Source organism: Capra hircus, chromosome 3 (assembly GCF_001704415.2).
Source record: "Capra hircus breed San Clemente chromosome 3, ASM170441v1, whole genome shotgun sequence".
Taxonomy (NCBI): domain Eukaryota; kingdom Metazoa; phylum Chordata; class Mammalia; order Artiodactyla; family Bovidae; genus Capra; species Capra hircus.
Window position 1 is genome coordinate 119,194,384 of NC_030810.1, and position 16,081 is coordinate 119,210,464.

General features: G+C 43.2%; 1 protein-coding gene across 1 annotated transcript in view; it reads right to left on the reverse strand.

The window, feature by feature from the left end:
- The window catches only part of ADCY10 (adenylate cyclase 10, soluble), a 95,533-nt gene continuing 86,085 nt past the window's right edge, over positions 6,634 to 16,081 (reverse strand). The window contains exons 30-32 of the mRNA XM_018046606.1: positions 13,720 to 13,915; positions 7,530 to 7,718; positions 6,634 to 6,795 (exon numbers count right to left, since the gene is read on the reverse strand). Of these exons, the coding sequence (XP_017902095.1) occupies positions 6,634 to 6,795; positions 7,530 to 7,718; positions 13,720 to 13,915 (547 nt within the window). The remainder of the gene's footprint in view (positions 6,796 to 7,529; positions 7,719 to 13,719; positions 13,916 to 16,081) is intronic.

The following is a 16,081-nucleotide window of genomic DNA, read 5'->3' on the forward strand; positions in this document are numbered from 1 at the left end:
ACTGTAAGGAAGTAAAACTAACACACTCCTCAGCCTGAGGTTTGCCATTCTAGAGGACATTTGCAAGGATTAAATAGTCTTTTTACTTTGTTTCCTCACTTCCCCTCATCTGTGATACATAAAAGAAACTGGCAATCAGGCCTAACAAGATGGTTATTTTGAGGAACTAGCCTGCCATCTTCTTGGTCAGCCGGCTCACCAATAAAGTCCCTTCTTCATCCCAATACCTCATCTCAGATTTATTGGCCTATCGTACAGTGAGCAGAGCGAGTTCAAACTTGGTAACAGAGAAGAGATGAGAAGGAGGGATCTGAGAGGTATTAGGCAGAACATTAAAGGACATTGGTAGGATATGACGAGCTGATGAATTAAAGACAGAAGAGTCATGATGATCAGTGGCTGGGACCATCAACAGAGATGACACACTGTGTCATGGGTGACCTTAGGTGGGGTTGAAAAGCTGGAGCTGCAAGGCTGGGGATGGGTGGGAGGGAACAGGAAGTGAATATAATTCTTACAGTAAGTAACAGGAAACATGCAAGTGTTTGAAACTTTTCAGTCCTTAGTTTATGCAGCCTCTTTCTATTTATTTGTTCATTTTGAATGTTCTCCTTGAAAAGCCAGTCTCTGATTTCAGTATCTACTATTCTAATATCTTTCAAGTCAGAGCCCTTATCTCTGTCTCCACTGTCCTTTCATTACTGCAGGACATCCTATCCCAGGCTTGCAATAAGAACCATCTCCCAGCCTTCATGTTGGCCTAGCTTGCTTCCAATCCATTCTCCACCAAGAGGGTGGTCTTTCTGAAGCAGAAGTGCGGTCCATGCGCATCTTCAGTAAAGCCATTCAGTGACATATAGCTGGCAGGCTAAAGTCTCAGCCTCTAAACTGCCCGGCCCAAAAGGCCTTAGAGCCTGCCTGCCTCTTACGGCTCACGCACACACCTCCCCTTGCTGCAGACCGAGTGGAAGTACCCAGGCTCTCCATGGCCTCCAAGCTTCTCCAGCACCAGTTCTGATGTGAAATGTCTTTACCTGGCTAAATCCAATTTCCTCTTCCAGGAAGCTTCCTAGAACCTTCTAAAGACATGCTAGCATATGTGCCTCTATTTTTCCTCTCCAGCAAACTCTGTGCAGTGTTCCTCATTGCTCTGAATTTAACTGTCTGTTCTCTCAACAGAATTGGGGCTTCCCTGGTGGCTCAGATGATACAGAAGACTTGGGTTCGATCCCTGAGTAGGGAAGATCTCCTAGAGAAGGCAAAGGCAACCCATTCCAGTATCGCTGCCTGGAGAATTCCATGGACGGAGGAGCCTGGTGGGCTACAATCCATGAGGTTGCGGAGTCGGACATGGTTGAGCAACCAACACAACATGTTGGGTGCATACATCTGAATTAACTCATAACAACCCTATAAGGTGCTTACTAACATCACGCTCAACTTATAAACAAGGGAACTGAGACACAAAGAGGTTTAATAAATTGCCCATGGACACAAAGCTAGCAACTGGCAGTATGGAGAACCAATCCAGTGAGGCCCCAGGTCCACACTTGTGGGGAAAAAAAATATTGCCTGCCATTCCAGCTCTACAAGGATCAAGCCGTTAGACATTGTAGTCGCCTCTGGGGAATTCAGGGTGGAGGAAAACAGGAAGCATTCTGTGCTTTGGATATCAGCCCCTAGATAGTTAAGAAACTTATCTATGGAAAATTTTCAGAGACCCCAGATTCTTGCATCTTCCCATACATAAAAAACACTAAATTCAATAAATATTAGGTTCCTCTTTCTAAGAGTGCCTGCAAGAATTAATTCAAAATGATCAAATGAAAATATTAATTCATTAATTCACGCTTTCTGAGCACTAATTCTGTGTCCAGGCACCGAGAATGGTGCTGGAGACAGGGAGTGAGGACAGGGCCTCTGCCCTGTAAGAAGCCATAGACGTGGGGAGAAGAGTTCACAAGCTCATGGGAAGGAAGGAAGGAAGGAAGGAAGGAAGGAAGGAAGGAAGGAAGGAAGGAAGGAAGGAGAAAGAAAGAAAGAAAAGGTAGATCTTCACTTATTCATTACTGTCTTCCTGGAAGCTTCATGAAATTATCTGCCCTCTCCTAAAAAGAATTCTAGCCAGAATCTACTTTCTCAAGTGATGTTCCTGAGAACCACATGCTGGAAACTTCTTATAGATACTGAGGAGAGCTACCATGGAAGCTGACATGGTTCTAAGTGTTCAGGATGAGGCTGTGGGTTGGAACACAAAAGCTTGGCTCTTGACCAGAAAACGGTTCCCTGGGCCTCCTCCAGAGCAAAGAGCTCATGTTGCCATCTGCTGGCTGCAGAGAAGATGGACCTGCGCCCAGCCTGTTGATAGGAGCTGGGAATGGCAGACTGGGAGGGGTGGGAACCTGTCACAACCTGTTTAGTTTGGAGGTGAGGAAACTAACGAAAAGGTCACATGGTCAGTCTTTGGTGTAGTCTGGGGCCAGAAAGCAAGTTCGAGATGCCTGTAGAGCCTGATGCCTGCTCCTCTGGATTGAGATACATGAAATGTAAAACCCTTCATTTGCACTTTGGTCTTTTCCTGGTTCTTCTCGATTTCTTTCATCAGTCCTTGGGGAAGTCGCTACACTTCCAGTAACAGACTACCCTCCCCTTGTCCACCTCCTCCAGTCTTGCTTTGGCTTGGTAGCAAGCCAATAAAATAAAGTAAAAGATGTTTTTGAAGTTTTGGAGGATGAAAGATGGTGGGTGAACCCAGCACCCAGCTTTTCACTGGAGGACTTCATCTGGGAGGTGCTGGTAAATTTAATGGAAAGGAAGAGGCATGTGCTGGGGGTTGGGAGGACAACACTTCACTTCTAGTCCAGCACGACATCTGCAGAGCAGACCCCCAGCTGCTGGGCTTACCTCTCCAATAAGCTCCACGCCAAACATCTCTCTGCTGTAGGCCAGCATTGCTCATGCTTGTCTCTGTGCGCACCTGCTCTAACACACTCACCTATCTTCACCCACATTTGCCCTCTGCCCTCCTCTGGAAGGGCCAGGGTAATCAAAATGACTTTGTGTCAGAGGCAGTTCAGCTAAGTCTTCAGAGTCATCTGGATTTTGTGTCTGCTACTCTCTCCACAACAAACTGGAAAATTCTTTAAGAGATGGGAATACCAGACCATCACATCTGCCTCCTGAGAAATCTATATGCACGTTAAGAAACAACAGTTAGAACTTGACATGGAACAATGGACTGATCCAAATTGGGAAAGGAGTACCTCAAGGCTGTATATTGTCACCCTGCTTATTTAACTTACATGCAGATTACATCATGTGAAATGCCTGGCTGGATGAATCACTAGCTGGAATCAAGGTTGCCAGGAGAAATATAAATAACCTCAGATATGCAGATGATACCACCCTTATGGCAGAAAGCAAAGAGGAACTAAAGAGCCTCTTGATGGTGAAAGAGGAAAGTGAAAAAGCTGGCTTAAAATTCAGCATGCAAAAAACGAAGATCATGGAATCCAGTCCCATCACTTCATGGCAAATAGACGGGGAAACAATGGAAAGGATGAGAGACTTGGGTTCCAAAATCACGGCAGATAGTGATTGAAGCCGTGAAATTGCTTGCTCCTTGGAAGAAAAGCTATGACAGACCTAAAAAGTGAAAGTGAAGTGCAAGTCTCTCAGTCATGTCCGACTCTTTGCGATCCCATGGACTACACAATCCATAGAATTCTCTAGGCCAGAATACTGGAGTGGGTAGGCTATCCCTTCTCCAGTGATGACAGACCTAAGACAGCATATTAAAAAACAGAGACATTACTTTGCTGACAAAAGTCCATGTAGTCAAAACTATGATTTTTCCAGTAGTCATGTATGGATATAAGAATTGGATCACAAAGAAGGCTGAGCACCAAAGGATTGATGCTTTTGAACTGTGGTGTTGGAGAAGACTTTTGAGAGTCCCTTGGACTGCAAGGAGATCAAACAAGTCAATCCTAAAGGAAATCTGTCCTGAATATTCATTGGAAGGACTGATGCTGAAGTTGAAGCTCCGATACTTTGGCCACCCGATGTGAAGAACTGACTCATTAGAAAAGACCCTGATGCTGGGAAAGATTGAAGGCAGGAAGAGAAGGGGATGACAGAGGACGAGATGGTTGGATGAAATCACCGACTCAATGGACATGAGTTTGAGCAAACTCGAACTTGGGAGATGGTGAAGGACAAAGAAGCCTGGTGTGCTTCCATGGGGTCTGTGGGGTCACAAAGAGTCAGACACGACCGAGTGACTGAACAAAAACAACTCTCTCCACCATGCTGTTTACTGTGTACATACCTGTAGTATAACTACAGTGAAATACAGACTTCTCTGGTGACTCAGACAGTAAAGAATCTGTCAGCAGTACAGGAGACCTGGGCTCAGTCCCTGGGTTGGGAAGATCCTCTGGAGAAGGGAATGGCAACCTATTCTGATATTCTTGCTTGGAGAATCCCATGGACAGATAAGCCTGGTGGGCTACAGTCCATGTGGTTGCAAAGAGTCAGACATGACTGAGCGACTTACACGGGCTGAGTTTGACTTGTGTGTCTGTTTCCTCTACTGGATGTATGAGCTCACCAAGATCAAGAATTGTGTCTTTTACATCTTTGTATTTTAATCTCTGGTATTTAATCCATGCCCAATGCACAGTGATTAGTCCAAAAAAAAAAGAAAAAAAGTTAGCTGGATGAGTATATAAGTGAATGATTAAGATGAATGATACATAAAATAATGGAGGTGATAAGAGCACACGGGACAAGTATGCAAAAGTCAACTACAAACTGGCCCGTGCCAAGAACACTCGCCAGCAAGGGAACAACAAAACCATGAGCATTCGCCATCTGCCTGCGCTGCTGTATCTGCTGACCTTCAACACCCCCTGAAGGGAACTCAGGGTGGAGAGTGAGGCACTCTGTGCACGAGAGAAACTGGTGGAACAGGGCTTTAGAGAGGTATTTTGGGGAACTGATTTCAGGATCCCAATCCTTGTATCTCCTCGTATCTAGAAAAGCACTAAATCCTTCATGGTGACATCAGCTCCTCGTGACTAGCAGAAAATCTCGTTTAAAGTAAGCACTTTATTGCACTGAACTCCCCTTCACCAAAATCTTATATATTGACTTTCCTCCACTGCTGCTTTGGAACAGTTCCTCAGAGCTACTTGAGGTGCTGTCTTTCAGGCTGCAGTTCTCATTTTGCCCCAAATAAAACTTAACTTTAAACTCTCATGTTCTGCATCTTTTTAGTTGACACAACTTTCAAGATGATAGCTTTGAAGGGGACAATATTTACATGAGCTTAATATTTGATGCATTTATTTAAAATCAGCCATGTATGATACTAATTTTTTTTTCACTCATAGAGCATGTTATGATTTTCAATGCCTTTTTGTCTTTACTGTCTTACTTGATACTCATACTCATGTGCTGAAATAGAGAAGTTAGGTGATGAGCCCCAGGAGTAAAGTGTGCTTAAAGCAGAGCTTATGTTGGAACCTAATGCTCTGACCTCCCAGACTGTTGTCCTTTTCACCAGGCCAGGGCCCAGCCTCTGTGGCTAAACTCCTAGTACCAACTGGCATTATCCAACCTCCTTAAGTGGTTATAATTCAGTTATATCACCAGGAGGGAAAACACGGCTTTGCCTTTTGCTAAAGGACAATGAAACGTTAGCCTGTTAAAAGAAGGCTCAGATGGCACACTACCTTTGGAAATCCCTATGAGAATTTGAGGTGGCCATTAAAGTCAGACATGGAAAACCTCCTTCCAGGACCGAAAGGTGAAGCGAGTCAACAAATCTGCTCGGGCACCTACTTGCGGAGGCCACCTGGGTTTGTGAAGTGAACCACAGGAGGGGACTGCCGCAGCACAGAGAGAGGCAGGGTCTCCACGGGTTCCTGGCGCACCGTTGGAGCGCAGAGTGCCTGTGCCAATTGCTCTGCCTGCCAAAGAGAGACAGTGACCACAGATGGCTTCTCCAACATCTGGGAAGTGAAGTGAAATGCTATGACTTTGCTAAATACAGAAATATGTAAACTCTAAGCACGTAAAGACACCCACCTCAAAATTGCTAATATTTCGATTTTGAAACATTTGTTTCCACAGATACTTGATGCATGCAGTCAGAGGGGCTTTGGAGGCTGCAGTCAGGCACAGCAAAGACAAACTTTGACCTTACAGCCATGAAGAGAAGTTGCTATCTTTTAATCCTGGGCAACATACAAAAGACATAACACTGGACATTTTAAAATAACCGTTTTCAGTTTAATAGATTACATATAAGCCTATCTGCCACAAAATGTATCATTTTGACACTAAATTTTTCAATCTGATACAATTCTGCATGGGCTGAAAATAAACAAGATAAGCTAAAACAGTATTAAAGGCAAAGGAAATTTGTGCAAAGCTGGAAGAAAGGAAAGCATGACACTGCCAACCCTCTCTGACCCTCCAGACAGAGGAGAAACCAGAGGTCTGGTTCTGTGTCTGAACAGAAGGAAATATGCAGGAACCTGGATGATGCTGCCTATACAGAAAGGTTAATAATGGATAATCGCAAGAGAGTGAGTCATTAAAATCTTTGTTCTCTTTCATGAAAGGTTAGAAAGGATTGTCCAGAATATTAACTTTCATCAGGAATTTGTTTTTCTGAACATCCTGCATGTTTACCTTGCCTGATGCAACTTTTTCCCACGATGGGAGATTCAAGAGTGTTTGAAGCCATTGGTCTTCTGTTAACTCAGAGTTTGAGTACCACCATTCCTGAGAGGAGGAAAAGAGAACACAGAATTCATTACTGCTCCTCAGCTTGTATGGTCAAGAGTGGTCTAACAGAAATGGTCAAATGTACCTGAGTTTTTAAAATGGGCAATGACTTTTGCTCCCCAAACTAGGATAACTCTAACACATAGAGGAGAAAATTCATTTACTTATTCAACAAATACTGAGTATAAGGCACTGTGTTGGAGACCAAATGATTTTTGTGTTCTAACTGTTCACATTCTCGAGGAGAGGCAAGACATGCGCATGAATTAAGGTGGCGGTGTTTAGTTTCTCAGTTGTGTCTGACTCTTTGCGATCCCATGGCCTGCTGCCTGCCAGGTTCCTCCGTACATGGGATTTTCCAGGCAAGAATACCAGGGTTGCCGTTTCCTCTTATAAGAGACCTTTCTGAACCAGGGATCAAACCCATGTCTCCTGCGTTTCCTGGATTGGCAGGCAGATTCTTTACCGATGAGCCAACTGGGAAGCCCCATGAAAAGGTAGAGATCTTGTTAAAGGGGATTTGAAGGATGGGAGGATCTCATGAGAACTCAAAGGGGAAGAGGAAGTGCAAATGCCAAACCTATGGATATGTCATCCCTCTCAGTAAGAGTACCGAAAGGCCTCTGCCGGCCTTCCACACCCAGTGAAATCCAAAGCAGGGAATGGGCTTCTTGGGCTCCTTAATATCCCCTGTGAGTGTCTTCCCCAGCTTGCTAGCTGATGCTACATACTTTGCTCATGTTCAGCCAGCATTTCTCCAGCACATTCCCTTGAGTTTCACAGAGCTGTAGGGCTGTGTTCAGGAAGAGGTCACAATTCTGCCCCTCTCCCATTAGTATACAGACATAGGCCATCAGATGGTAAAGCCTTGGGTAGAAGACAGGCCCAGTGGTGTTTTGAGCCACCAGATACTCCAAGTTCTAAAGGAAAAAGTAACATAATAGAATCAGAAAGGGATCCTTGACTGAAAGGATTTTTCCATCTCAGATCATTTGGGATCATTTCAAGGGTATAAGCAATCAAGTAAAAAAACACATTACAGAAACATACATAGAAAGTAGTGGAGATTAGATGATAAGAGTCAAGTAGAGTGGCCCCAGTGGCCAATCCCAACCAAGCATGTGATATGGGTCTGCTCATTAACCCTTTTTGGCAACCATTCTTAAAAAATGAAACAGTCCCTCTGAAACTCAGTTCCCCTGCTGAGTTTATGATTAACTTCTCTACCCAAAACCTTATTCTCTTTCTTGTCTTGCCCCATTCCCCTCAAGACTTTGACTTGAGGAGTATCGAAGAAAGCAGGGGACTGGAACTGAGTGAATTCCGCAGGGCCCTCCCATGTACAAAAGCCCTTCCACATCCCGTGTTTCTTGTTTGTAGAAAAAGGCTTCAGTCTCCTAGCTCTTCCCTGAGTTCCAAAGGGCAAATTCAAGCAGTTACTAATTAGGGAAGTAAGGGAATGTAGGAAAAAACCAGTCAAGAAACTATAGTTCAGTGATAAAAACAGAGTCTGAGCTCGTCCCCAAGGAAAATACATGACAATCTGATTCATATATTTGAGTTCTTCTGCAGGAACTAAGACCCTCACCCAGCTACAGGATGCTGACTCCATGCTGACTATAAGACACAGACCCCAGACTGGTTAGAACCGGGAGATTGATGATTAAGATTTGTGAAACACCACACTGTTACCTCACCACCAGCCAATCAGAATAAAGTCATGAACACGCAGCCTTCGCTCCAAATGTTGCCTTTAAAAACCTTTCCTTGAAAGTCAATGGGGAGTTTGGGTTTTTTGAATATGAGCCACCCATTCTCATTGCTGGGCCTGACAATAAATGCTGTGCTTTCCTTCACCACTACCTGGTGTCAGTAAATTGACTTTGCTATGTGGCCAGCGAGCAGACCCAAGTTCAGTTCAGTAACATTAGCAACATTTTCTTTTGTTTACCAAAGCAATATAATTTTTAAAATTTAAAGAATTATACCTCAACTGAAAAAAAATGTAAACACTGAAAAGGGGAAAAACAAACAGCACTGAATCAAAAAAAAAAAGGTAGGAAAAAAAAGAATCATTCATAACCCTAACACCTAAAAAAAATTATTTTGACATTTGGATATACACTTTGACATTTGATACACATTTTTATTTCTTTGCTATGGACAGGGAATGTTGCCCACCATCCCAGTTCTACAAGAATCAAGCCATTAGTCACTGTAGCCACCCACCAATGGTGTGCCCGAGAAAAACAGGAAGTATCCTGTGCTTTGGATATTGGTCATAGATAGTTAAGATGCATATTTAAGAAATAATTTCAGTGAATCTAAATCCTTGGATCTTATATATATAGAATGCAAAATGTTAAAATGTTAATGTTAAAATCATTAACTTGTGATGTCGTTCTTTGTGATTAGCAGTAATCTTTTGATGTTTTTCCCAGGAAAAAACCCCTTCCTTACTTCCTCAGAGCAGTTACTCAAAAGCTATCAGGGAGGCTGTTTCCAAGCTACAGCTATAATCCTCAGTAAGAACCCTGAGTTGGCTTAAAGCTCAACATTCAGAAAACGAAGATTATGGCATCTGATCCCATCACTTCATGGGAAATAGATGGGGAAACAGTGGAAACAGAGTCAGACTTTATTTTTTCAGGCTCCAAAATCACTGCAGATGGTGACTGCAGCCATGAAATTAAAAGACACTTACTCCTTGGAAGGAAAGTTATGACCAACCTAGATAGCATATTCAAAAGCAGAGTTATTACTTTGTCAACAAAGGTCCATCTAGTCAAGGCTATGGTTTTTCCAGTGATCATGTATGGATGTGAGAGTTGGACTGTGAAGAAGGCTGAGCACTGAAGAATTGATGCTTTTGAACTGTGGTGTTGGAGAAGACTCTTGCGAGTCCCTTGGACTGCAAGGAGATCCAACCAGTCCATTCTAAAGGAGACCAGTCCTGGGTGTTCATTGGAAGGACTGATGCTGAGGCTGAAACTCCAATACTTTGGCCACCTCATGAGAAGAGTTGACTCATTGGAAAAGCCCCTGATGCTGGGAGAGATTGGGGGCAGGGGGCAGGAAGAGAAGAGGATGACAGAGGATGAGATGGCTGGATGGCATCACCGACTTGATGCACATGAGTTTGGGTGAACTCCGGGAGTTGGTGATGGACAGGTAGGTCAGGTGTGCTGCGATTCATGGGGTTGCAAAGAGTCGGACATGACTGAGCGACTGAACTGAAGAACCCTGAACAAAATTTAACTTGCAATGTCACTTGGCACTATCTCACACACACACACACACACACACACACACACACACACACACACTCATACTCACCACAACTGGTATCATACTAAACAGCAATTCAAAATATTTTTTTCTCATTTAGCACAACATTATGAACTTTTTCCAGTGACATGACTCTTTAACATCAGATCTCACAAATCCAAATGCTGACAGAGTCATGAAAGAAACATAAATAAGAGGTAAGATAAGACAAGAAGCAAGGAGATTATGCCATACGGGAGAGAGTATGACCTAAATGCCACCCTTCATCAGTTCCAGCCAATAGCTGCCCTTTAGAATTGGGGCTTAGAGTCACCAGATACTGCAATTGTTAAAAGAAGAGTCAGAAATTCAGATTTTTTAATGTGAAAATGTCTTAATGTTTAAATATACCATTTCTGACATATATATATATATATATATATATATTTAAGTTGTGTCCAATGCTTTTGTGAACCCGTGGACTGTAGCCTGCCAGGCTCCTCTTTCTGTCAGACTTCCCTGGCAAGAATGATGGAGTGGGTTGCCATTTCCTCCTGCAGAGATAACCAGCATTTTGAAAGGCATATCACTTTTTTCCCCCTAGTTTTTTAATACTATAAATCTGAGATCAACATCTTTATATATATAATTTTTGTTTACCATCTGATTATCTCCTTAGGGTCATTCCTAGGAGGAGAATTAAATGATGTGCATATTTTAAAGATATTTATGCATTTTGCCAGAATGCTGTCTAGAAAGTTTATGAGAGTCCTTCAGAGTATTAATGTCTTCTCTGTTGTCTGGTAATTTGACCATCAGCAAGACAATGTCTTATTATTTTATTTCATTTACTTCAATATCATTGAAAGCAAAGGAACCAGAGATCAAATTGCCAACATCCGTTGGATCATAGAAAAAGCAAGGGAATTCCAGAAAAGCTTCTACTTCTGCTTCATTGACTAAAGCCTTTGATCATGTGGATCACAACAAACTGGAAAATTCTTCAAGAGATGGGAATACCAGACCACCTTACCTGCCTCCTGAGAAACCTGTATGCAGGCCAAGAAGCAATGGGTAGAACTGGACATGGAACAATGAACTGGTTCAAAATTTGGAAAGGAGTACATCAAGGCTGTATATTGTCACTCTGCTTATTTAATCTATATGTGGAGTACATCATGTGAAATGCCAGGTTGGATGAATCACAAGCTGGAATCAAGATTGCTGTGAGAAGTATCAATAACCTCAGATATGCAGATGACACCACCCTAATGGCAGAAAATAAAGAGGAACTAAAGAGCCTCTTGAGGAAGGTGAAAGAGGAGAGTGAAAAAGCTGGCTTAAAACTCAACATTCAAAGAACTAAGATCATGGCATCCAGTCCCATCACTTCATGGTAAATAGATGGGGAAAAAATGAAAACAGTATAGACTTTATTTTCTTGGGCTCCAAAATTACTGGGGACAGAGATTACAGGCTTGAAGTTAAAAGACACTTGCTCCTTGGAAGAAAAGCATTGACAAACCTAGACAACATATTAAAAAGCAGAGACATCACTTAGCAGTCAAAGGTCTGTCTAGTCAAAGCTAGGGTTTTCCCAGTAGTCATGTACAGATGTGAGAGTTGGACCGTAAAGAAGGCTGAGTACTGAAGAATTGCTACTTTCAAACTGTGGTGTTGGAGAAGACTCTTGAGAGTCCCTTGGACTACAAGGAGATCCAACCAATCAATCCTAAAGGAAATCACCCCTGAATGTTCATTGGAAGGATCGATGCCGAAGCTGAAGCTTTACTTTGGCCATCTAATGGGAAGAGCTGACCCACTGGAAAACACCCTGGTGCTGGGAAAGACTAAAAGCAGGAGGGGAAGGGGATGACAGAGAATGAGACAGTTGGATGGCATCAGCGACTCAGTGGACATGAGTTTGAGCAAAGTGCAGGAGATAGTGAAGGACAGGGAGGCCTGGCGTGCTGCAGTCCATGGGGTCACAGAGTCAGACACGATGAATAACAGCAACAACAAACTTCAATATCATAGAAATGGATTGAAACATAGATTTTTCCCGACTAAACTGTTACATGTTTTCATCTATCAATTCTTTATTCCAGAAATTAAACATCTACTGTATGTAATCAGCCCTATAGGACATTCCCAGAACAAACCATTCACACCACATCCTCTGCCTTCTGCTTGTTTGTAGAAAAGCTATATAGTCTATCTCCCAGGCCTCCAGTGAGTCAGAGAAGACTGGCTCCAGAATTAATGGCTGAAGGGATATGACTGTGTAGTGACAAGAATAGCAGTTAGGCCAGGAGAATTGACAACAATTTAAACAGTACATCAGCCATATGGCAGCCGAGACTCTTTAGTTCCTCCCTGAAGTAACTAGATAACAGTACCTGTTATACTTTTCCTGAGTTGTTTTATAGATGCTGAAACTCCCACCAGATGGAAGAAGTTAACTACTTAATGACCCCAAGATGTAGCCCCAGACCTACTGGAACCTGAGGATTGATCATGGTAACCTCTGGGACACTGCTCTGCTTCCTCACCATCAACCAATCAGAGAACTGTGCATGAGCTAATCACATACCCTGTGCCTTCTCTCCTTCTTGCCTTTAAAAATGCTTCCTTGAAACCTATTGGGGAGTTCAGGTTTTTTGAGTATTAGCTGCCCTAGACTCCTCATCTGGGCTTCCCTGGTGGCTCAGAGGTTAAAGCATCTGCCTGCAATGTGGGAGACCTGGGTTTGATCCCTGGGTTGGGAAGATCCCCTGGAGAAGGAAATGGACTCCTCATCTGGCACCTTACAGTAAAGGGTGTACTTTTCCTCATCACAACCCAGTATCACTAGATCGGCTTTACTGTACTTGAGAGAATGAACCCAAGTTTGGTTCAGTAACATATGTAAAAGGTATTGCTCTATGTTTAGCGGGAAATACCAGGTTTGATTTTGTGTTCTTTTGGGCTCTCTTATTCTGTCTACTCCCCGCCTCTACAACTCCCTCCCAATCCTGGGCTTCCCACCTCCATCACCTTGAGATCACAAACTCCTAAAGTACAAAGAGAAGGCTTTACTCATCTTTGCTGCAATCCCAATAGCAACTATTGTGTTTTTAGCCTGTTCTGTCTTTGGGATGGGATTCCCAGGTGACTCAGTGGTAAAGAATCTGCCTGCCAACGCAGGAGGTGCAGGAGATGCGGGTTTGATCCCTGGGTCAGGAAGATCTCCTGGAGGAGGGCATGGCAACCCACTCCAGTATTCTTGCCTGGAGAAGCCCATGGACAGAGGAACCTAGCAGACAACGTCCATAGGGTCGCAAAGAGTCAGATATGACTGATGTGACTGAGCATGAGCAGGAGCACGATTCATAAAATATCTTGTTTAGTAGTAAGTTTAAAAAAATGGAAATGCATGCACATATATAGAAGAAAATTTGGAAATTGATTTCTCAACATGCATAAAGTGGTTATCTCTCAGTAGTAAGGTAAGTAAGGCAATTCATGTTCTAATTATGGGGATAGAATTACCTTCAAAAACTTACCCTACAAACAGGCAGAACTTCTACAATCAGAGAAAATAATTATCACAGAAGGTAGAGAAAAAGCCATTTAAGGTATGAAGTCCCCTGGAAACCAAAGAAGAGGCCTCACCTTGAGCAGGTCGACTCCACTGTCTTGAGCGTTCTCTGACTGTTCTTCAATTTGCTTTTGAAGGTAAAGAACTTGACCTTCCATGTACCTACTGATACTTATGCAGTAAAGAGCTGTTGGGGTTCTTCTTGACACAAGATTTTTGGCTCTATTGGAAAATACATGAAAGCTGTTCCATTCCTGAAGTCTGGCATACCTATATTAACACAGAAGAATAAGAAAAATCCATATCACCCTTAGAATGGGCTCGTTTTCTGAAATGAGTCTCTCTAGAGGTGTAGCTGCAAGAATGTGGGTCTCTGGAAGCCTGCCACTGGCCTATTCATGGGAAATATCTGATACGGAACAAGGACAGAATAGAACTTTTTTGATCACTTGAAATTAATAGAATTGGGGGGAATACTTGGATAATATTAGGTACCATTTAACTCTCTGACTCTAAAAAATGAGGGAACTCCCTGGTGGTCCAGTGGTTAGGACTCTGTGCTTCCACTACTGAGGGCCCCAGTTCAATCCCTGGTCAGGGAATTAAGATCCTGCGAGCTGTGCAATGTGGCCAAGGGGAAAAATTACAAAGTGAAACAGAGCAGGCTGATTCCAAAGAGAGAGAGCCCAGGCTAATACTACTCAAAGTGTGGACCATAGAAAGGAATCGTCAGCATCATCTGAGTGCTTCTTAGACATGCAAGCTCTCTGGTCCAATCTAGATCTGCTGAATCAGACACTCTGGGGATGGGACCAGAAATCTGAGTTAATGGGCTCTCCAGATGATTCCTATGCCCATAAAGTGGGAGTAGTTTTGTCTTAAGCTACAGTTGTTGCAAGAACTCCTCAGGGAAGATAGAGTAGAATAAGAAATTAAGGTGATTTTTGAATTTTAGATTCTTGAACTTTAACTCATATGTGCAAACTAATTTGACTTTGGACTTCAATTTCTTTAGACTTTAGCTAGCAAAACATAAACTAAATTAACTTTTAAATCCAAATTTTTGGATTTTAATTTCTCCCAATGAGTTTTATAATAAGAGGAGATTTCTATTTGAATATGAAACTGCTCTAGTCTGTGGCACTTTATATCGGAATGTCTTTGCATTGTCATTTAACATTATAAAATCTCTAAATATTAGACTACATGACTGCATATGTAATTTGAGATGGGAAGTGTGTGTGAAAGTCGCTCAGTATGTCTGACTCTTTACAACCTCATGGACTGCAGCCTGCCAGGATCCTGTCCATGGAATTCTCCAGGCCAGACTACTGGAGTGGGTAGCCTGTCCCTTCTCCAGGGGATTTTCCCAATGCAGTCATTGAACCCAAGTCTCCTGCATTGCAGGTTGATTCTTTACCTGCTGAGCCACAAGGGAAACCCAAGAGTACTGGAGTGGGTAACCTATCCCTTCTCCAGCGGATCTTCCCAACCCAGGAATCAAACTGGGGCCTCCTGCATTGCAGGCAGATTCTTTACCAACTGAGCTATGAGGGAAGCCCACATGACTGCTTACATAATTTGAGATGGGAAATGGAATAGGGATTAACTTTCAAGTCTTGGGGATGGCTGTAGCAGTAATTTAGTTAATGTTCTGGAGCCTTACTATTAACCTACTTCCTTGAAGCTAAGGTCATAGTTGCAGCCTTACTGAGTTGAAAATGTATGGGTTAAAAGATGAAGCTTTAGTGGGTTAATGGCTTAATGGGTTAATGGGGCAGGAGGGATGCTTATTCCACCCTCTGTAGCTTCCTTCTATGTGAGGGAGCTCCACTGGTGTAAAACTCTCCATTTCTTTCCCTGCCTCACTCACACCTCCAGTGGTAAGGAGTGACTTGGTTGGCTGGTGACTTTGGGAGAGGAATTAGGCAGGTGTAGCTCTCTTTCATCTTGAGAGCCAGTGAGAGCCTGGGGCCCACACAGGGAGCATGGTACTACCTGCCTTAATGGGGTGGAGAAAGGGCAGAGTTTTCTAGAACTTCTTGCTGCTGATAGGGAAGTCTAATCCTGAGGTTCAATATCAAGAAGCTCACTTCTCTGCAGATATAAGCCATGTCTTCCAACATGGACTCTGCTGCTGCTAAATTGCTTCAGTTGTGTCTGACTCTGTGCGACCTCATAGATGGCAGCCCACCAGGCTCCCCCATCCCTGGTATTCTCCAGGCAAGAACACTGGAGTGGGTTGCCATTCCTTCTCCAATGCATGAAAGTGAAAAGTGAAAGGGAAGTCGCTCAGTCGTGTCCAGCTTTTTGCGACCCCATGGACCGCAGCCTACCAGGCTCCTCTGTCCATGGAGTCTTCCAGGCAAGAGTACTGGAGTGGGGTGCCATCACCTTCACCGAACATGGACTCTATCAACAGTGATTACGATTCCA